Source organism: Chiloscyllium plagiosum, unplaced genomic scaffold (assembly GCF_037043375.1).
Source record: "Chiloscyllium plagiosum isolate Xiang-an unplaced genomic scaffold, Cpla_swu_hap1 HiC_scaffold_23, whole genome shotgun sequence".
In the NCBI taxonomy this organism is placed as follows: Eukaryota; Metazoa; Chordata; class Chondrichthyes; order Orectolobiformes; family Hemiscylliidae; genus Chiloscyllium; species Chiloscyllium plagiosum.
Window position 1 is genome coordinate 20,242,229 of NW_028270161.1, and position 23,054 is coordinate 20,265,282.

At 41.7% G+C, this 23,054-nt stretch overlaps 1 protein-coding gene across 1 annotated transcript in view; it reads left to right on the forward strand.

Annotated features, from left to right (window-relative positions):
• The window catches only part of snd1 (staphylococcal nuclease and tudor domain containing 1), an 890,588-nt gene that overhangs the window by 768,016 nt on the left and 99,518 nt on the right, over window positions 1–23,054 (forward strand). The window contains exon 19 of the mRNA XM_043713955.2: window positions 19,182–19,305. Within this exon, the coding sequence (XP_043569890.2) occupies window positions 19,182–19,305 (124 nt within the window). The remainder of the gene's footprint in view (window positions 1–19,181; window positions 19,306–23,054) is intronic.

The following is a 23,054-nucleotide window of genomic DNA, read 5'->3' on the forward strand; positions in this document are numbered from 1 at the left end:
ACTGTCTTGCCAAGTGATTGACTTACTGAACAACTGGAGAACAGGCTCAAATGATCAAAGGGCAAACCCTTCCTATGATTGAAAAAAACAACAAATTCCTTCTGATAATTATATTTTGTGTGACTGTAGGATGTTTGTATTTAGATATGTTGTGGGGGGTTTTTGTGACTTCTTGGGTCAGCCTGAACTGTTTCTGGGGTCGAAGATAATGCTTTCGTTTGGCTGAGTGGTGGTCAAGTCACTGTAATGGGGCATCACCAGAAGTTAAATGACAAGAGTGAAGTCTAGCTTGGGAGAAGGATGAGAAGACTGAGTAAAGTGATAATTTCTTCACTATAATTTAGAGAACAATTTCCAAAGGAGATATTCATTTCGGAAAGAGATCTTGATGCTTTACAGACCCCATTTTGTAAAATATATTTGTAGACAAGTCTGCAGCAGATCTGAAGTATTGCCAGTATTCCACAGCTTGGATATCAGTCATGGAATTATCCACATTGCTTGATAACAACACTGGAACACCTCCCAGCTGTGGGATTGAATGTTGAGGGAAGAAAATTAGCAGTGAATTACTTAGTTACAACTTGAAACTATTAGCATTGTCTTGCATGGAGGGGAGGAGTACTTTGAAGTGGCTTTCATAATAGCTCAGTTTTCATTTAATTCAGATGGGCTAATTTGCACTAAACTCATCAATTAGGGATAAACATGTAACTTTTCGTGGAGGTAAGATTTTACCACTGGAGGTGAGTGGGACAAATTTAAAAGTACAGACTTGAATTTTGCTCACAACTATAGATTTTCCAGAAGATTAAATAAAACTTCATCAGTAATGAACTTATTTTATATTAAAAATTGTTGTCCTCTCATCCAGCTTCCAGTCCCACTGATCTTTTCATTACATTCCGTCCCAAGACTAAATCTTATATGCATCAAGCCATTGCTATGATACTGAGGTATCCATGACAATTGAAGACACTGCAGTGACCAGGTTGCTGTGCTGTGAAAATATATGATTAAATGTAAATTGCAGAGCCCTGGGCTCCTTAAAAACTCGAATCAACACCTCTACTTCATTTGTACACAAAAGGAAGAAGTAAAAGCAGTCAGTTGGTGAAAATGCAAACACAAAATGATGTTTGTATTTTTCTTTGTCTTTTTAACCAGTTTCTCTGAATTCAATTGACCATTGTTCATACAAGAAATCACACCTATCAGCAAAACTTTAATCTAGGCTAAGGCATTTTCTATGGAAAAGAATAGGCTGAGAGGTGACCTGATAAAATCCTTAGCATAATGAAGAGAACATAGGCTAAATTTTCCCAATCCCTGCATGTCAATACCAAACTCATTGTGAAAATATGACAAGTTCAGAAAAATGAGATTCTCAATATCAAGAAAAAATGTCAGATTTTACAAATAACGTTTGAACAGCAAGAGGAGTCTCACACGAGTGAGAAGCAAGAGACCTATTTGCATTCATTTACATTTTATTATTACCTAATCTCATCTCATTTATATACTGTTTCCAATTCTCCCACACATTGGCAAGAAATTAGGTGGTGACTAGTCCTGATCTGAACAGTCAGAGCAGTTACTAGGCAATTCCACTCACCACTTGCTCCTCTGGCAATCCATCTTGGACAGCAGTCACCAATATCTGAGTTCGCACCCCATGCAGATTGGCCACCTGCATATTCTGTCCACAGAGGCTGGCATCAGAAACCTACAAGCCACGCCACGTCATCATGGAACATCTACTCACTTAATATACAGTTCTCCACTTCAGTGCTACACTCAAGAGTGCACCAGCACTTAGCATTATATGCTGCTGCAAGACTAATTTCTGTGCAGACACCAGTACCCATGTCATGCATTGGAATAGGCTGCATGTCATGGCTCTTCACTTTCTCTTTTAGTGTTTTTTCACTTTGCTCCACCTGAATGATGAGTGTTTCTTCCTTGCCTTGCCTTGACTTGACCTGCTCTGCTACATCATTCAGAACTTAAAAGCTCAGTACTTCAGTGTTGCCTTGCTTTTACCACAGATCAAAGCCAGGTAGCTTGGCCTGTCTGTTAGCAGTGAGCAATCAAAGGAGGGGATGTGTGTGGGGCACTGTGCTACTTCAGTGTCACACCTATACCATGTGCAAATATACTGCCTGTGTCTCAGCCAAATTGCCATGTCTCAAAGTCTAAGGTGGTAGTCCTTGTCATGTCAAGGAGACCTCTAGCCCGTCGTAGGTTCCAGTTACAATTATTCAAAAGCAGCAACCAATTTCAGTTCAGGGATTTGGAAATTATCAATCAACTACTTAGAGCAGTCAGGGTTCAGAGTTTTATAGCACTACTGTCTGGGATTAGTCCTGCAAGGCCAATGCAACAAGTGTGGGGATTTGCTGTAAATTAGTCAGGGAGCTGCATATGGATCAGTTTGGGCTGCCTGCCCAGTTTGTTTGGGATGTGAGCCTTTGTAAAACCTGTGTGGCTAATCATTGAAAATCAAGGAGGATTATCAAGGGCCACTACTGTGGTAAGGCACAAATGAGGAAGTCAATTCTGGGGACTGGAGCTAACATGCTTGGAATACAGAAGGACAGTGATTGGGAAGGTTGTTGCTCAACCTGTTCTTTATCCACCTAGCTAGAACGTCCTGCACACCATGTGACTTCACTTTCTCCATTAGTCTACCATGGGGAACCTTATCAGACGCCTTACTAAAGTCCATGTATATGATATCAACTATCACTTCAGCAGAAACCCAGCATAAATGTGTCTTTTTCAGGGTTGGCAAATGGTAACGAATGGTATGCAATAGAGGTCAATGTTGAGATATCAACTGTTCACAATTTATATAAATGATTTTTAATCGAGCCCGTCCTTCATCTATCACTTCCTCGAAGAGCTCTGTTAAGTTGGTACGGCACAATCTCACACGCACAAAACCATGTTGTCTATCACTGATAACCCCATTTTTTTCTAAATATAAATAGATCCTATCCCTCAGTACCTTCTCCAGCAACTTTCCCACCACCGATGTCAGGCTCACTGGTCTGTAGTTACCTGGAGAGGGGAATTATGTTTACCCAATCTGTTTGAGTTCTTTGAGGAAGTGACAAGTTCTGTAGGTAAAATAGAATTTGTAGATCTTCTGTACTTAGACTTCTGGAAGACATTTTATAAAGAGCTACATCAAAATGTTACTGTGGAAAGTAGAAGTCATTGTATAAGATATAGCATATTGACATGGATGGAAGATTGGCTGGCTAACAGGAAGCAGAAACCCAGCATAAATGTGTCTTTTTCAGGGTTGGCAAATGGTAACGAATGGTATGCATGCAATAGAGGTCAATGTTGAGATATCAACTGGTTCCGAGATGCCAACAGTTATCAACTGTTCACAATTTATATAAATGATTTTTAATTGAGATATTGAAAATATGGCTGCCAAATTTGCTGTTGACACACAGATTGGTAGGAAAGTAAGTTGTGATGAGGCAGAGGGAGGTTACAAAAAGGCATAGGTTAAGTGATTAGACAAAGTTCTAGCAAATGGAATATGATGTCAGAAAGTGTGAAGTTGTCTGTTTTGGTAGAATGAATAAAGAAGCATATTATCTAAGTGGTGACAGATTGCAGAGCTCTGCAAGGGCAGTATGCAAATACAGCAAACAATTGGGGAAACTAATATGTTATAATTTATTGTGATATGACTCAAATAGGGAGATTATGCTTCAGTTATAGATCTGGAGTGTTGTGTATAGTATTGGTTGCCTTATTTAAGGAAGTATATAGACGCATAATAAACAGCTCAGAAGGTTTACCATACTGAAACCTCGAACAAGAAAGTTGTCTCATAAGGAAAGATTAGATATGCTGTTATATATCTGTTTGAAAGTTAAGAGGCAACTTGATTGCAGTATATAAGATCCTGGGGGTCTTGACAGGGTGGATTAGCAATTCTGTTTCCTCTTATGGGAAAATCTAGAACTAGGGATCGTTATTTAAAAATAAGAAATTTCCACTTAAAACAAATTTGAGGCAAAATTTTCTTTTCCCCCTCTCACTGGTGACTGTGAGGCAAAAATCAGAAGTACGATGAAATACTCTCCACTTTCCTGGATGAGTGCAGCTCCTGTAATACTCAAGAAGCTCACTTCATCCAGAACAAAGCAGCCCATTTGTTTGGCACCCAGTCCACCACCTTTGCTCCCTCTACCACTAGCGCACAATGGCAGCAGTGTGTACCATATACAAGATGCACTGCAGTAACACATCAGTGTGCTCTCAACTGCACATCCACACTGTCAGACTAACCATTTCCATCTTCATACTCTTATTCACTTTCAGCTGATCTACTGCTGAAAACCTTATCCATGTCATTCTTACATCAAGATTTGATTTGATTTATTAATGTCACGTGTACCTAAGTACAGTGAAAAGCTTTTTTTGTTTTGCATGCAGTACAGGCAGGTTATAACATACAGAGATCACAAGATGATTGAACAGAGCAAGGAATACAACATGATGGCTGTAAAGAAGTTTTGAAAGATCAATGTTACATTTGAAATGTCAATTCAGAAGTCTAATAACAACTATTCTAACATCGTCCAGAATGGTATCTCTCATTCTACCTTCTGCTACCAATCTCCTTACTTTCATCAAATCCAGTTGATTGCTGAATCCTGTGCTTGCCGACTGACACTGAGTCACAGTAAGCAATGTCTTAATTTTAAAATTTTTGTTCTTGTTTTCAAGTCCCTGTATGATCTACCCTATCTCCAGCTTTACAACCCTCCAAAATCTGGGCTGCTCTAATTCTGGTGTCTTGAGCTTTTCCACGTTTAATCACTGCACCATTGATGGCTATATCTTCAGGTGTGTAAGCCAAAATTCTGGGATTCCCACTCTACCTTTCCACTTCACCTTGTGCATTGAACCATTTCTTAAAGTTAAGCAAAAATGAACAAAAAGCTGCAAATCAGAAATGAAAATAGAAATTGCTGAAAAGGTCTGGCAATATTTGTGGAGATATTAAGCAAGTTAACATTTAGGGTCCAGTGACCCTTCTTCAGAACTGGAGTTTCCTTACAGCTGTATTTTGTTAGGGAGAAAGCATTTTAGGAGAATATCTTGCTTCCACATGGAAATTTTTGGACTCTTAAAAATTCCAAACCTGGTGTTCATCAGGTGGCAGAGTAATTCATGAGATTTATTGATAGTGGAGTGTGTGGTGCTGAGCCCAGATGCTTCACTAGATGTTAGATCTTACTCAGTCAGCATCTTTATGTCAGAAAAAGCATTTGTAACACTGGCAACTGGTATGATCAGAGACAATATGCTACCTTTTAGTTACAGCAACTGGAAAGGGGAAATAAATTGTCTGTTTTTAGACTTATGGAGCAAAAAATAACTCCTTTATCATCCTAAAATCCAATGGTTTCTACCAAAACAATCACACACCCAAGCTGTTCAGTTACCTCGGAGCCAATTGCATTATTGGCAGACAGCAGGCCTTTGTCATCAATGACAAGTCATTATTCCACAGATTGATCAGCAGCTTACTATAAGTTAAAGTTTCATTCAACCACATCTTTTGGCTCCAGTTCATCTGCAGTCTAGGCTTCTACTACTGCTTAAACAAGCAGTTGTGCAACAGTATTTACAATAATCACCAGGTTACTTGCTTTCAAAAATCCTTGTTTTTACAATAGTTATTCCCTTATTTCAGTCCAGAATTAGGAAGTCAGAAAAATAAAGAGAGACGGTCCTTACATCAGTGCTGTGAAGCTATCTTTACTGGGATAAGATTGCTCAAACCTATTATTGCTTTGCACTTCAACGTGCACTGGGAAAGTGGGGGATCCCATTCCATTTAATGGAACAATAGAGACAGCTTGAAGCTCTCTTTAGCCATTGCTGTTCCTGATCAGAGAGTACTCAGGACAGTGTAGAAAAAGCTTTACTGTTTAACCTGTGCTCTGGCTGCTCTTGGAACAGAGGAGATTAATTTAGTCTGCATCTAACCTATGTTGAACTTGCCTCAGGACTGGTTGATGGAAAAGTGAAGAAGGAGCTTTATTCTTTATCTAGCTTATGCTGTATCTATCTTGAGTGCACTTGATGTTGACACTAGCTGCCTGAAAGAGAAATCAGTTTTACAATTCAGTTCTTGTTTTTTCACTATCTTTTGTTACTGATTTTAATGGGCTGGCAGTTGATATATTTGAGTGTTCCTTTTGGGCTTTCGATCAACATGAAATCTTAAGCAAATAGTTTAACTTAACTCAATAGAACAGCTGCATTAAACACAAACACACAAAGTGGCAGATTAACAAATCCAGGATAAATAGAACCTAAGATATAATTCTTTTCTCTCATTTTGGAGGATCTCAAAATATAATCTGTCATCATTTCAACATTGTTCAGTCAATTAGGAAGTGGTGTATAGTAATGAGCAGAACCTGAGAAGCAGAAAGCAAATTTTTAATAGAAATTGAGAGCTTAGGGCTATTGAGATGAAGTAGTAGTGTCCCTATTCTGAGGCAAGAGGACCAAGTTCAAGTCCTTCCTGTTCCAGAAGTGTGTCATAACATTTCTGCACAGGTTGATTAGAAAATATGTAAAAATCAAACACAGGTGATAAGCAATAGGTTATACAGGGTTATAGAATTAAAGGAGAAAGTGAGGTCTGCAGATGCTGGAGATCAGAGCTGGAAATGTGTTGCTGGAAAAGCGCAGCAGGTCAGGCAGCATCCAGGGAACAGGAGAATCGACGTTTCGGGCATAAGCCCTTCTTCAGGAATGAGGAATGTTTGTCCAGCAGGCTAAGATAAAAGGTAGGGAGGAGGGACGTGGGGGAGGGGCGTCGGAAATGTGATAGGTGGAAAGAGGTCAAGGTGAGGGTGATAGGTCAGACTGGGGTGGGGGCGGAGAGGTCGGGAAGAAGATTGCAGGTTAGGAAGGCGGTGCTGAATTCGATGGATTTGACTGAGACAGGGTGGGGGGAGGGGAAATGAGGAAACTGGTGAAATCCGAGTTCATCCCTTGTGGTTGGAGGGTTCCTAGGCAGAAGATGAGGCGTTCTTCCTCCAACCGTCGTTTTGTTGTGGTCTGACGATGGAGGAGTCCAAAGACCTGCATATCCTTGGTGGAGTGGGATGGGGAATTGAAATGTTGAGCTACAGGGTGGTTGGGTTGGTTGGTCCGGGTGTCCCAGAGGTGTTCTCTGAAACGCTCCGCAAGTAGCCGGCCTGTCTCCCCAATATAGAGGAGGCCACATCGGGTGCAGAGGATGCAATAGATGATGTGTATGGAGGTGCAGGTGAATCTGTGGCGGATATGGAAGTTTCCTTTGGGGCCTTGGAGGGAGGTGAGGGGGGAGGTGTGGGCGCAAGTCTTGCACCTCCTGCGGTTGCAGGGGAAGGTGCCGGGAGTGGAGGTTGGGTTGGTGGGGGGTGTGGATCTGACGAGGGAGTCACGGAGGGAGTGGTCTTTACGGAACGCTGATAGGGGAGGGGAGGGGAGGGAAATATATCCTTGGTGGTGGGGTCCGTTTGGAGGTAGCGGAAATGACGGCGGATGATGCGCTGTACATGGAGATTGGTGGGGTGGTAGGTGAGGACCAGTGGGGTTCTGTCCTGGTGGCGGTTGGAGGGGCGGGGCTCAAGGGCGGAGGAGCGGGAAGTGGAAGAATTATAGAATTAAAGGATAAGGAATAGCCATTTAGTCCATGAGCTCATTTTGCCATTCAGTAAGATCTTGATTGATATGTCATGTAGTTCCATATTTGGCATAAATCTTAAAGTGTTCTGATTTTTTTTAATTAACACTCAATACGGAATTTTCTTCAGTTGTAGAAGAGAACCCTAGCAGCCTTCATAAATCTAACATGGAAAAGTCATTACTAGATTCACTCCTGAAAGACCTTAGACCAGGTATACAATCCAAATACTGAATTATCCGTCAAGATCGCAAGGTCCCGATGCTTGGCTAAACTGTTATCTGGCAATTGATTAACCAAATGAAATACTCCCCGCCCGTGTCTTTCGGATAATCAAGGTTCCTCTGTAGTCTGGTTGCACTCCCTCCAGTAAGTATGAAGTCCAGAACTGCTAATAGTACTCCCAAATGTGATCTGACCAGGGCTTTTAATGGTCTTGGCATATCTCCCAACACCTTGTGCTCTCGTCCACTGGATTCTAGCCCTGAATTCTGTTAACTTGCTTTAAAATATTTTGTACTTGTCCATAATATTTTATTCCTCTTTGTATATGGACCCCTAAGTTTTTTTGGGCCTCCATTGATTGTAGTTCGTCACTGTTTAAAACGTACCCGATCTCCCCTTTTTTGGGGTGCAAGGTGAATGACTGCACAATTGTGTACATATCCATATGCAACCATTTTGTCAGTTCATTTGATCTGTTAATATTTCACTGATTTAAATGTCTGTTATCTTTGTTTCTTCGGCCCTTTTGGTAATGGGTGTCTCTATTCCTACATTTAAGTCATTAATAAATATGGCGCAAATCTGAGACCCAATACAGGTACCAGTAGGATATCATTCGTCAAATGCTTCCAAATACAACACTGTTCATCACCTGTGCTCTGTTACTTGCAGTCAGTTTTTTAACCAGCTCCATAAATTGTCTTCAGTTCCATGAGCTTCAATCAACTGTAGCTAATGGCCTCTTTAAGAGACTTCGAATGCTCTTTTGAAATGGATGTAAATAACAGCCATTGAAATTCCTCTGTCCACAATTCTTCAAACAAATACAATTAGATTGTCATGTATGATGTAATCTCTCTCAGTCATCACTGGTTCACTCTTATCAGCTTTTCTATCCTTAATTGTAATACTCGAGAAATTTTCTTGTAAAAGAAGGCAGATCAATGTTCTAGTACAGAATGTTAAGCTTGATGGCACATAATAGATGTGCTACAGTAGTATATCTTTTAAAAAATAGGAGAGAAAGAATTGATTGCAATTTCAAAAGATGTTTCTTACAGCAAAGCTTGCTTTAAAGGATTTTTTATTCTGCAAGATCAGTAACGGAATTTCCTCCCTGTCGTACCTGTAATTATCAAAGATTGTCAGTCTGTGTATTGCAGCTGTGAATCTCAATTATTTTGTAGCAGAAGTGTCTGAGTTTATTTTGTTTTCACAGTTGCCTCTGAGGCCATAGAAAAGTGCAAATCACTGTTTCAATTATCTTTTGTATATCTCCATTGCTGATGCTAACAAATCTTGAGGTTTTGATTTCAGATTTATCTAGAAGTAATGACTTTCAGAAAAACTCTTTCCAGCAGTTTTCAATTTTTTTTATATTGTTCATTATCTCTATCACCTAGCTCTTCCCAGCATTTATTGCTTTTATTTAACATTTGTTTATTCAGCATTTATTTATTAATCCTTAATTGCCTTGGTATGCTGCCTCCTTGAATCACTGCAACTTTATTGGTACATCCTCAGTGCTGTTATAAAGGGAATTCCAAGACTTCGACCCACTGATATGGAAGGAACAGCAATATAGTTTCAAGCCAGTATGGTGTGTGACTTGGAGGGAACCTTGGAAGTTCTAGTGTTTCCATGCTTCTACTGTCATAGAGTCATAGCACGGAAACAGAACCTTCAGTCCGACTTGTCCATGCGGACCAGATATCCTAAACTAATCTAGTCCCATTTCCCAGCACTTAACCCCATATCCCTCTAAACCCTTCCTCTTCATATATCCATCCAGATGCTTTTTAAATGTTGAAATTTGTACCAGCCTCCTCCATTTCCTTTGGCAGCTCATTACATACACACACCACCCTCTGCATGAAAAAGTTGCTTCTTTGGTCCCTTTTAAGTTATTCCCCTCTCAACCTAAACCTATGCTGTCTACTTCTGGACTCACCCAGGGAAAAGAGTGTGTCTATTTACCCCATCAATGCCCCTCGTGATTTCATAAACCTCCTTGTCCCTCCAGATGGTAGAGATTAGAAAGTTGGAAGGTACTGTCTGAAGACCCTTGGTGAATTTCTGCAATGCATCATGTTGATAATATACACAGCTATCACTGTACATTGGTGGTGAAGTGAATGAATATTGGGGTGATAGATAGTGCTCATCAAGCAGGCTACTTTGGCCTTGATGTTGTCAAGTTTTTCTAATGATATTGGAGCAGTTCATCCCTAAATGAAAATTATTTAATCACATTCTTGAATTATGTCTTCTATGGTGGACAGCCTTTTGGGAGGTAGGAGGTGATTACTCACTGCAGAATTTGAAGCCTCTGACTTGTTCTTGTAGCCATTGTATTTATGTTACTAGTCCAGTTTTTTTCCTGTGAGTATAAATTGCTGAAGTACCTGAGAAGTCATGAATGGCACCAAATGTAGAGCAGTCATCGGTGAGCATCCCCACTTCTGACCTTACAATGGAGGGAAGGTCACTGATGAAGCAGCTGAGTTACTCACTGCAGAATTTGAAGCCTCTGACTTGTCCTTGTGGCCACTGTATTTATGCTACTAATCCAGTTATTTTTCTGGTCAATAGTTGCCTCCAGGATGTTGAGGATGAGGGATTCAGTGTTGATAATTCTACTGCTGCTGTTAATCCATGATGGTTCAAATGTCGCTTTTGGAAATGGTAATTCACCAGCATTTGTGTGACTCAAATTTTTCAGGAACTAGGAGAAAGTAAGGACTACAGATGCTGGAGAGTCAGTCTGAACTACTGTACATTTTCCAGTGGCACTTTTCTCGATTCAAATGTTAGTTGCCATTATCAGCCTAAACCTAGATGTTTTCTGAGTCTTGCTGCATGTGAATATAGACTGCTTAAGAATCTGAGGAGTCATGAAAGACACCAAATATAGAGCAGTCGTCGGTGACCATCCCCACTTCTGACCTTACGATGGAGGGAAGGTCACTGATGAAGCAGCAGAAGATGTGTCGAAGACACTGTCCTGAGAGGCTCCTGTAGTGATATCCTGGGGCTGAGATGATTGATCTCTGGCAACCACAATCATCATCCTTTCTGCTCGGTGTGACTCGATGGAGAGTTTTTTTCCTCTGATTCCCATTGACCTCAGTTTTAATAATAGGGTTCCTCGATTCTACACTGTTAACTGCTGCTTTGATATTGAGCAGTCATTCTCAGTTCACCTCTAGAAGTATAAAACATTTTTTAAAAAGTTACAGCATAGAAACAGGACATACAACCCATTATATCTGTGTCTTCTAAATAAATTTGCCACCCATTCTAACCCCACTTATCAGAACCTGGTTTGTTGCCTTACAGTGCTTCAGGTGCAGATAAGTTCAGGTGTTTTTCCAGTCCCACAATGTTCAAACAGCACAAACCAAAGAATATGGATTTCACAGGAGAGGTGACAGCCTACTAGTGATATCGCTGGACTGTTAATCCAGAGATCCAGGTAATATTCTGAGGACCTGGATTCAAATCGCAACACAGCAGATGGTGGCATTTGAATAATTGAAAGTCTGGAATTAAGAGTCTAAGGATCATTGCCGATTATCAGGAAGAACTCATTTGGTTCACTGATGCCCTTTAGAGAAAGAAACATGCCATCCTTACCTGGTCTGGCAGACATGTGACTCCAGACCCCCAGCAACGTGGATCATTTCTTCTGACCTCAGGGTAAATAGGGATAGTCAATAAAGCCTAGCCAGCAACACCCTCATCCCATGAATGAATTTAAAAATGCAAATAGGTCAAGTTGCTTGAATTTCATGGGCTGCAATTCTAAAGTTTAATGGGTCGTTTGGTAATTGGGCCACCCCCACTTTAGGGGCAAACAAGATCTGTAACAATATCATCATACTGCATTGACAGTTTGAATATGCAAAACCTAAAATTATTTATCGGCCATGACTCTGCGGGTAGCTCTCTTGCCTCTGAGTTAGATGGGTTGTGGATTCAATTACCACTTCAGCAACATGAACACCTAAACCGGACTGATATTCCCAGTGCTGGGCACTGTCTGAATTGCTGTTTTTCAGGTGAGACATTAACCACAGTACTTGCATGCTTCCTCATTGGTTATAAAAGACGCTCTGACACTGCTCAAACAAGAGCAGTGAGTGCCAGTTGCCTGCCACTTCAACACACCGCAATGGCAACATTCCTGTCACATGCCTGCTGCTGTGTTCCAGTTAGCCTCTGTATTAGCTTAAAGGACAACATCTTATTTTCCACTTGGGGATCCTGCAGCCTCTAAACTCAACATCGGGTTCAATAACTTTAGAGCCCAATTTTATCATTCCATATTTTTCTTTACCCACCCCACACCGGGTCCTGTTATGTCATAGGTAACTTTTAACGCAGTCACCTATTCTCACCTACTCCTAAATTGTAGGATCAGATTATATGGGTTGCTTTCAGTACAGCCTGTATTTTCTGCATAAGCACATTCAGCAGTTTTCCCCAGCTGCTCGCAGTTCTGATGAAGAGTCACTAGGCTTAAAACATTAATCCTGTTTTCCTCTTACAGATACTATCCGAGCAGCTGAATTTTGCCAGTTTTTGTTTAATATCTCCAGCATCCTCAGTTCTTTATTTAAGTTTAGTGGTGGGTGCATCTTGCTATGTGCAAATTAGCTGCTGTATTTCTTATAGGAGAGATGACACTTAAGTCATTATTTTGGGATGTTCCAAGCAAATATGGAGACACCTCTAGCATTGAGTGCTAACTTTGGAGGAGTCTTCATCCTGTTGAAAATGTACGTAAGCAATGCAGTCTGTAATGATGTCAGCCAAGTGCATTTTGTACAATATGAGTTCCCTGAATGGGGCTGTTAAGGTGGTCCAATCAGGGACACCTGGCTGACAGATACAAAGAGGAGTGGTGGGATCCCGTCCGCGCTCACCCCAGCCCGGACGGAATTTCACATTGGCCCCAAGGTCCCATACTTCCCGCGGGAGCCTGTGCCCCACAACCTGAGCCGCCTCCGAAATTTTAATTTTGTCTCATTTAGGGATATAAAAAGGAAAGCCCTGTATAGACTGCTGCTGCACACCGTCCACCTCTTCTCCCTCATCCACCGTCCGGACACGCCTTGACGTGCCCATTTGCCACCAGGCGGTGGGGATCCCCAGTGGAGGGCTCTCTACGCGGGAGTCCTCCCCCTTTCTCTCGGGGATCTGAGGTGGAGTGTGCTGCACGCAGCAGTCCCCTGCAACCGCAGATTGCGGTGGTTCACGGACTCCCAGCCCAACTGCTTGTTCTGTGGCGCTGTGGAGTCCGTGGACCATGTATATATTGGGTGTGGGCGTTTGCACTCCCTTTTTGATTTCCTTAAAAACCTTCTCCTCTGTTTTTGGCTGCACTTCAGTCCCACGCTCCTGATCTTTGGGCACCCGGTACAGAGGAAAGAGGGAAGGTCTGAAGACCTCCTCGTGGGTCTGCTCCTGGGCCTGGCCAAACTGGCCATCAACAGGTCCAGGTAGCGGGCCATGGAGGGGGTCGTTAGGGCCGACTGCCTGCCCCTCTTCCGCGGTTACGTTAGGGCCCGGGTGTCCTTGGAGAAGGGGCACGCGGTGTCCACCAACACCCTGGAGTTGTTCAGGGAGAGGTGGGCGCCGCAGGGAGTGGAGTGCATCATTTCTCCCTCCAACTCTATTTTGATTTAGTCCCTACCCTCCCCTTCACTGTTTTGATCACACAGCACTGTCCCTTGATGTGAAGGGCAGTGTTTGTCACTGGCCACTCGGGTGTTTTCCTATCTTCCTGGTGGTGGAATTTGAATAAAGATTCGTGCACCTTGTGTCTCTCACTGTGTCTCACACCTGCGCGCACACACCATGGGTGCTGGGGATAAAATAAGCACTACTGCACTTAGGTGGTAGTGTGGGGGTTAAAATAAAAAAAAATTTAAAAAAAGAAAAAAAATAAACAGGAAATGTTCAGGGGGAGGTGGGCGTCGCAGGGAGTGGAGTGCATCATTTCTCCCTCCAATTCTATTTTTATTTAGTCTCTACCCTCCCCTTCACTGTTTTGATCACACAGCACTGCCCTTTGATGTGAAGGGCAGTGTTTGTCACTGACCACCCGGGTGTTTGCCTAATTTGAGTGTATGTGCAAGGACTCTCCTTGAAGGCGACTATCCCTAGACCAGCTGCCCTACAGAAAAAAAAAACAAAGAGGAGTGGTGGGATCCCGTCCGCGCTCACCCCAGCCCGGATGGAATTTCACATTGGCCCCAAGGTCCCGTACTTCCCGCGGGAGCCTGTGCCCCACAACCTGAGCCGCCTCCGAAATTTTAATTTTGTCTCATTTAGGGATATAAAAAGGAAAGCCCTGTATAGACTGCTGCTGCACACCGTCCACCTCTTCTCCCTCATCCACCGTCCGGACACACCTTGGCGTGCCCATTTGCCACCAGGCGGTGGGGATCCCCAGTGGAGGGCTCTCTACGCGGGAGTCCTCCCCCTTTCTCTCGGGGATCTGAGGTGGAGGGTGCTGCACGCAGCAGTCCCCTGCAACCGCAGGTTGCGGTGGTTCACGGACTCCCAGCCCAACTGCTTGTTCTGTGGCGCTGTGGAGTCCGTGGACCACGTGTATATTGGGTGTGGGCATTTGCACTCCCTTTTTGATTTTCTTAAAAACCTTCTCCTCTGTTTTTGGCTGCACTTCAGTCCCACGCTCCTGATCTTTGGGCACCCGGTACGGAGGAAGGAGGGCAGGTCTGAAGACCTCCTCGTGGGTCTGCTCCTGGGCCTGGCCAAACTGGCCATCAACAGATCCAGGCAGCGGGCCGTGGAGGGGGTCGTTAGGGCCGACTGCCTGCCCCTCTTCCGCGGTTACGTTAGAGCTCGGGTGTCCTTGGAGAAGGAGCACGCGGTGTCGACCAACACCCTGGAGTTGTTCAGGGAGAGGTGGGCGCCGCAGGGAGTGGAGTGCATCATTTCTCCCTCCAACTCTATTTTGATTTAGTCCCTACCCTCCCCCTCACTGTTTTGATCACACAGCACTGCCCTCTGATGTGAAGGGCAGTGTTTGTCACTGGCCCCCCGGGTGTTTTCCTATCTTCCTGGTGGTGGAAGTTGAATAAAGATTCGTGCACTTTCACTGTGTCTCACACCTGCGCACACACACACACCATGGGTGCTGGGGAAAAAATAAGCACTACCGCACTTAGGTGGTAGTGTGGGGGTTAAATTTTTTTAAAAAGAGGAAAAAAAAGAACAGGAGTGTCTTCCCCCTCCAACTCTATTTTGATTTAATAAAAAAAAGAAAAAAAACAAAGAGGAGACGGTTCTGCTGTAACTGGATCAATGTTAAGTTTTTATGTAAATAAAGCGTCACTTTGACAGGATACTGGCCTTCGTGGAGTTAGAACATAGAACAATACAGCGCAGAATAGGCCCTTTGGCCCTCGATGTTGCGCTGACCTGTGAACTATTCTCAGCTCGTCCCCCTACGCTATCCCAAAGTCATTTCAAAGTTTTTATTGATGTCCTAATGCAAGAAGCTGAATAAAACCTGTGGTCTGAAGGGAAATGAGTAAATACATATGAGTTTGCCAGAGCCCAATTAAAGGCCTCTTACAAAGAATTGAATTGAGCAGAAAAGATTGGATGTAATTGTCCCCCATCGAGCTGTAGCCGACCTACTAAGAAAGATTTAGAAAATTATGCTTAGTTCATCTGCTATTTTTCCAATCAGTTCTTTTAGAACTGTAGACTGTTAGCTTCTTGGGATTTGTTGACTTTTGGTTTTTAAGTGCTCCTGAGTCACACTAACCAAACCAGAATGCAAAGCTTTGTCTTACAAGATCAAAGTCTGCTACTGCACCACCCCTTAAGTTTCTCTTGCATTTTTTTGCTGATCTTCATTATCTTTTATTTCTCACTCTTAGTTGCCAATTTGCAACCCTCTATCTTGTCTTTTGTCCAAACAAAAGTTGATGTCTACCTTCAATGGCACAAGTGACTCAGCAAACAGTTGGTTCTGTGAATCTGTTATGAATGTGTCCAGCCCCACTACTCCTCCAATCATTCTATTTATGTATTGATTTAATCATCACAGCAGCAAACTGCTTCTCTATTGTATCATTGTCCAGAATAACTAGGTTTTCATTAGATTTTTAAAATGAATTCAAACTAATCCATTATTATAACAACCTTATTCTTAAAACAAATGGCAAACACAGATTAACATCTGAACTATAATCTGAATTGAAACCACATCCTCTTAATCCCAAACACAATACAACAGTTTTTAAATGGATGTAAAGAAATTCTTATTTGCCAGAGTATGAAAATAAAACATACAATGTGATTATTTCTCACAGATCACTGGGTTTCCTCTCAACTAAATCAAATTGACTAACAGCCATTGACTGATGGAAAGTCATCAAAATAAGGTTTTGATTTGGTTGGAAATTAAGCTGGTTCCATGTCCTTGGAAAATAAGCATCATTGAGCTTTTCAGATTTCACATAGTACTCAAGATACTGGGGTATGAAAACCTTATTAGGTTCCCAGAATACTTCAACCAAAAGACTATTTCAGAAGAGAGGAATTTGCCTTTACTGCAAGCCTTGGAGGATTTTTTCCCCCCTTCTCACTTCTTTTGTTTTGAAACTGTGGCTCTATGTTTGCTTAACATCAAAGTTGAGGTCAAGACCGCAACTGAGATCGTGAGCAGATATTTTGAGACCACAAGTGCCAAGGGATCAATAGCCACTGTAGAGCTCTTACTGAGTTATAACAAACACGTCTCCACTTTGACTCCACTTACCTCCACTCTCCCAGATGTCCTCTCCCAACCCATTTTGTGTTCTAAGATCTCACTAGAAGGGTTGCAACAATTTTCAAGTCTCGAAATGGAGTCTCATTGGAAAAAATTGGGAATAGCTAGCTTAATATAAATTTACCAATCCCAAACTAGGACTGATAAACCAAACTTTTGTTCAATTTGTTTGAAGATATTTTCATGGATTATTCACCAGATAAAGATGAGTAATTACGATATTAAAACAGCCTCAGGCAAGCACAGATATAGATCATGAATGTCTGTTGGCTGAAACAGGCCATAGAAAGCGTCTACATGCGCATATGCCATTGACCTTACCAGGCTGGGATGATGTCCCTCAAAAGTGTTGGAGCAAGTAGGAAGGGTCCTTTCTGCAGCTGAAGGGATCACTTGTGTGCCTCTTCCCTCCTGTCCTATCCACTTCTCCACTCGCCCTTTACCACATGCCAAAGACCAACAATAAAATGTCTGTCATTGTATGCACAAACAGAACCAGTGATGTCAATTGGCCACAACACACACTGCCTGCCATGTGGATACATTGATCCACTTGGTGGTTGCATTCACATTAACAAGTTGAAAGATTTAGCAACTGTTTTTTCAGGCAAACAAAGCTAAAATTCTCTCTCATAGCTGAACGCTAGACCGTGAAATGCTCATATATTCAATAACTTAGTTATTTGCTTATTAGGGCATCTTTCTTAAATTCTTATCACAACAGGAGGGAATTGCTGTTGTCTTGTTAATGTTCTAGATTGCTGTACAAGTTGGTGATTCCATTGAGCAAGAACTAAGGATTCTCCGGCACAGTCTGAGTTTTAAATTTGTGCTCTTGCTATTGAAGAATAGTGGCTCAGCTTATCTTGAGGGTAGTTACACTTTTTTGTTGCTGGTATTGGTTATGTTCTTCACATTTGAGGTAATGCAAATGAGTTGGAGCTTGTGATGCAGATTAACATGAAATGCTTCGCCACTGTTTTTATTCTTGACTCCAATTTGGCTTAATAAAATTTTCTTTGCATTAAAAAGAAACTCTAAGATCAGAACAACTTAAATTAATCCATAGATCACTAGCTCCCAGATGACTTGTTGAATATGGGTTTTGTGTGTTGCTCACCCATGCAAATCATCCCATGTTCAATGACTGATATATTTTGAGTTAGCTAATCTGAATTGAGGCAGCAATTAGCACCTCTCTGCTAGCTTCAGTGCACCTACACAAAACAAGAAAAACGAGGTATCTGGTAGCAAGGAGTAATCAAAGCCCAGCCCAACCCTGTAAAGGGGGACAAAACTAATAATAAACAGTGATCAGGATTTTTGGGATGATGTCAAGGCCTGGAAGAGGATGCAGAGGGAATTTAGTACTCGAGTGCTATGGGCATGAAGGACTTGCATAGATTGGTTAGAAAAGATAGTGTTTTTTAGAGTAAATAAATTTTAAGGGCGACTGAATGAGAGGTGTTCAAAACCATGAAAGGTTTTGTTGAGTAAATATGGAGAAGCTATTTTCACTTGCAGTTGCATTGACAATCAGTGGTCATTAATGTCTGAAGGTCATTAGCAAAAGAACTAGAGGAGAGATAAAGAACAAAGTGTTTACCATAAGCTATTATAATCTGAATTGCTATCTTTCAAAAAGGAAAGGGATAATTATTTGAAGGATTTAATGTACGCAGGCTTATTGGAAAAGAACAGAGGAACTAATTGACAATTTCTTCAAAATCTGGCTCAGGACCTGTGTTGTATCATTCTTTGATTTTTGGAATGGGTCTTTCAAGATACTTGAGCTGATTTGAAGTATGTGGAACACCAACGTGTCTCCATTCAATAGTGCTCGGTGGTTTTACTGACTGAGCCATTAGAATTGACAGAGTCTATTCTGTCAATCAAGCTTATTCCAATATTTTCCTGCGTAGGAATTACACATATCAACAACTTTTTACCCTTTTTGAGACCATAGATTTCAAATAGATTATTTCTTCTGCTCTTCAACTAATTATGGTTTCAGCTGCTTTGCAGTTGTATGCATTTATTTTTAAATTAAACTGAGAATGCAGATAATTTTGCATGATTTTGACTGAAGGCATTATGGTTGCATTTTCTCTCTTGCTGATTTTGATTTCCACATAAATAATGTTGAAAAATGACAGCTTTTCTCTTTCAAAGAAAAGGAAATGCAATTTTCCAAGATAAATGTTAGTTTGAATCTTGTTCGCATGATGTTAGAAACGGGATTGTTCCTTCAAACTTTCTCAAGGTGATTCATATGTTACTCATTGAGTATTCCTCACTGTTACTTCATTTTTCTGTGCAACTCTTGTTGGAATGCTGTAAAACTGTGGTGAGGTGTTAATTAAGGTGCCAGTGTGAAAATCTAAACCTAATTATCCTTTGTCCAATTCTTGCTTGCAGGCACTCAGCTGGAAAAATTAATGGAGAGTATGAGGAGTGAGATAGCAGCTCATCCACCTATGGAAGGCTCCTACACACCCCGTCGCGGAGACTACTGTATCGCAAAGTTCATCGACGGAGAATGGTAAAAAAACACATTGCATCAAGGTCACTTCTTTGTTCTTGTGTAAAAAGAGCAAAGCAGATAATTTCTTCTGCCAGGCTGTAATTTCCTGAAAGCAAGATAGAATAGATTTATCATCAATCCCTTTAACAATAGTTATAGGAAAGTTATTTAATTGAAGTCTCTTGTGCCCTGTCTGGTAGGTTGCAGTATAAGGACAGCTGTAACCTATCAGTCTAAGACATGTGAAGTAACTGCACTGTTTGCTGCAATTGCCTTTTCAATCTGCTACAAGCCTTCCTTAACCTAGAACAATACAGCACAGTACAGGCCCTTTGGCCCTCGGTGTTGTGATAATCTTTTATCCTGCTCTAAGATCAAACTAACCTACGTACCCTACATTTTACTACCATCCAATTGCCTATTCAAGAGTCGCTTAAATGCCTAACATATCTGATTCTACTACCACTGCTGGCAGTGCATTCCATGCACCCACTACTCTGTGTGTAAAGAACCTACCTCTGAGATCTCTCCTAAACCTTCCTACAATCACCTTAAAATGATGGCGCCCCCCAATGATAGCCATTTCCACCCTGAGAAAAGTCTCTCGCTATCCATTCTATCTATGCCTCTCATCATCTTGTACACCTCTATCAAGCTACCGCTCATCCTCCTTCACTCCAAGGAGAAAAGCCCTAGCTCCCTCAAACTTTCTTTATAAGACATGCCTTCCAGTCCAGGCAGCATCTTGGTAAATCTCGTCTGCACCCTCTGTAAAACTTCCACATCCTTCCTATTCCATATTCCAGTGTTGTCTAAACAAGGTTTTATAGAGCTGCAGCATAACCTCACATGTCTTAAACCCCTTGTTAATGAAAGCCAAAACACCATAAGCTACCTTAACAATCCTATCAACTTAGGTGGTAAATTTGAGGAATGTGGAACCCAAGATCCTCTTCTTCCGCACTGCCAGGAATCCTGCCTTTAACCCTATGACCTGCATTCAAGTTTGACCTTAGTCCTAGAGGCTTTGTCAAAACCTGCATGTATACAGACTTACTGTGACACTTTAACCAGCATTTGTGCCCAGTGTGATGGTGAAGTGACCCCAACACAAACGGGATAATTATGGCTTACATTTATTTCCGCCCCTTTAACATTGTAATATACCCCAAGGCATATCACCAGCATGTTTTCAGATAAAATTTGGCACCAATCTATGTCAGAATATCGAAGGATCAGTTACGTAGGTTTTGAAGAGAAGTTAAAGGCAAAGAGGTAAATGACTAGGAAGAACAGCAGCCAATTGGTGTCCAGTAAGATCCATCAACAGCAATGTGATGACTACTTAATTTTTTCAATGATATTAATTGAGAGAAAAATTTTAGACCAGGCCAACACAGCATATTACATAGGCAGCCAAAGACATGACTGTCATTGATAAGAGAATTTGCTCGTACTGGGCTGTTGCCACCTAAAATACAAAGCTTGCATAACGTATGTTTACTCACTCCAAGAAAGCCAAATTATAATTTTTTTTTGCATATGTCTTTTTATAGTAAAATAGTAGTTTTATTGCCTTAGCTGCATGTAATATATCACAGGAGTCAGCAACTAGTGTCCAACATGTGACTTGTATAAACACCGCTTATAGATAGATGGTACAAAGACTGCACATGTGAACAAAGAATGCCATGATCATTAATAGGTCGCAGAAATCATCAGCTAGTCTGTTCTTATAAAATACAAAGGCACAAAATGGAGAAACAGGCTGGTTCCCCTGATCCTGGTGCTGCCATTCCCCTCTGTACTCTTAAACTTTGACTGTACTCCCACTCAGACTGTGTCTGTCTCCTTGCCTTCCCAGCACCCTTGTCAATAGCACAGGCAATGATGCTAACAACAGTGCAGGTACAATACAGTGATGTAATCAAGCATTTGCAGTTGATTAGTGAGGCCTGCTCTGTCGCAGCCTGCTGACATCAATGTCCATGTCTAAACATGCACTGTAGCATTTACATAGTGGATAAAACTCCATATTTCTTTTTTTATATTCATTCATGAAATGTGGATATTGCTGAATGTATTACCCATCACAAATTACCCTTGAGAACGTGGTAGAGAGTCATTGCCTTGAACCACTGCAATCCATATAGTGTAGGTACACCAAAATGCTGTTACAAAGGGAATGCCAGGATTTTGATCCAGCAACACTGAAGGGACAGCAATATGATTCTTTGAAGTGAACTTACAGGAGTGATGTTCCCAACATCTGCTCTATAGTCCTTCCAGGTCATAGAATCCCTACAAGGTGGAGGTGGGCCATTCAGCCCATCGAGTCCAACCAGCCCATCCAGACCCTCCCCCCATCCTTCTGACCTTGCATTTCATATGGCATTTCCATGCACATCCCTTGACACTATAGGCAATGTAGTATGGCCAGTTCACCTGAGCTGCACATCTTTGGACTGTGATAGACAACCAGAGCATCCAGAGGAAACCTACACAGACAATGGGAGTACATGCAAACTCCACACTTAATGGTCGAAATTGCAGAATTAGAAGGTGCTTCAAAGGAGCAATGGTGAGTTGCTGCAGTGCATCATGTCACTGCCTGCTACAGTGCACTAATAATAGCAGAAGTAACTGTTTAAATGGGAAATGGCATGCTAGACAGTGGGTTGTTTTATTCCAGATGGCATCAAGCTGTTGAAATTTTGTTGGAGCTGCACCCATCCAGGCAAATGAAGAGTATTCCATCACACTCTTGGCTTATACCTTGCAGACAGGCATGGAGGAAACAGGAGTTGAGTGTACACTGAATTCTCTGCCTTTAACATATATAGTATTTATATTGCTAGTCCAGTTCAGTTTCTGGTCAATTCCAGAATATTGCTGACTGGCCATTCAATGATGGTAGTGCCATTGAATATCATGGGGAGATGTTGCATTCTCTCGTTTTGGAGATGGTCATTGCCTGGCATTTGTGTAGCATGAATGATGCTTGTCATCCGAAGCCAGGTTTTGCTGTGCACGAACATAGTCTGCTTCGGTATATGAGGAGTCACAAATGGTGATGAATATTTTTGCAGTCATTAATAAACATTCTCACTTCTGATCTTATGATGGAAGGAAGGTCATTGATGAAGCAGCTGAAGATAGCAGCAGCCAGTAACTAGCCTGAACAACGCCTACAGTGGTGTGCTGAAACAAAGTTACCGTCTGTTTTACCAGGGTTTCTTGATGTGCAATTGTCTTGATATTAAAAACAGTGTCACCTCCTCTCTGGAATTCAGTTATTATATCCATGTTTGGACGAAGGCTGTACAGTAATGAATCCAGGAACTGAGCCACAGTGAGCAGGTGATTGCTGACTAAGTGCCACATCGTTGCACTATCAACAATCCCTTCTATCACTTTGCTGATGATCAAGTTGCATTAATGGGGAGGTAATTGGCTAGGTTGTGTTTGTTTTTTGACGGGGCAAATGTGTGAAACTTTCTACGTTGTCAGGCAACGCGCATGTACTTTAAATTGCTTGGTTGGGGCGTGGTTAGTTCTGGAGCACAAGTTGTTGAAAATGTACTTAAAAAGCAGCCAGGCTCATTATGTTCTCTTTCCCTGTCTCTTCTTCACCTATTCCTGACGATTTTAATTGCATTGTGAACTTTCTATCTCACTATGTTGTGATATTAGCGAGGGTCTTTTCCACCTTTCAGGGCCTTATCATTGTACTATCCATTTCTATTCTTCTATATTAAGTACATCTA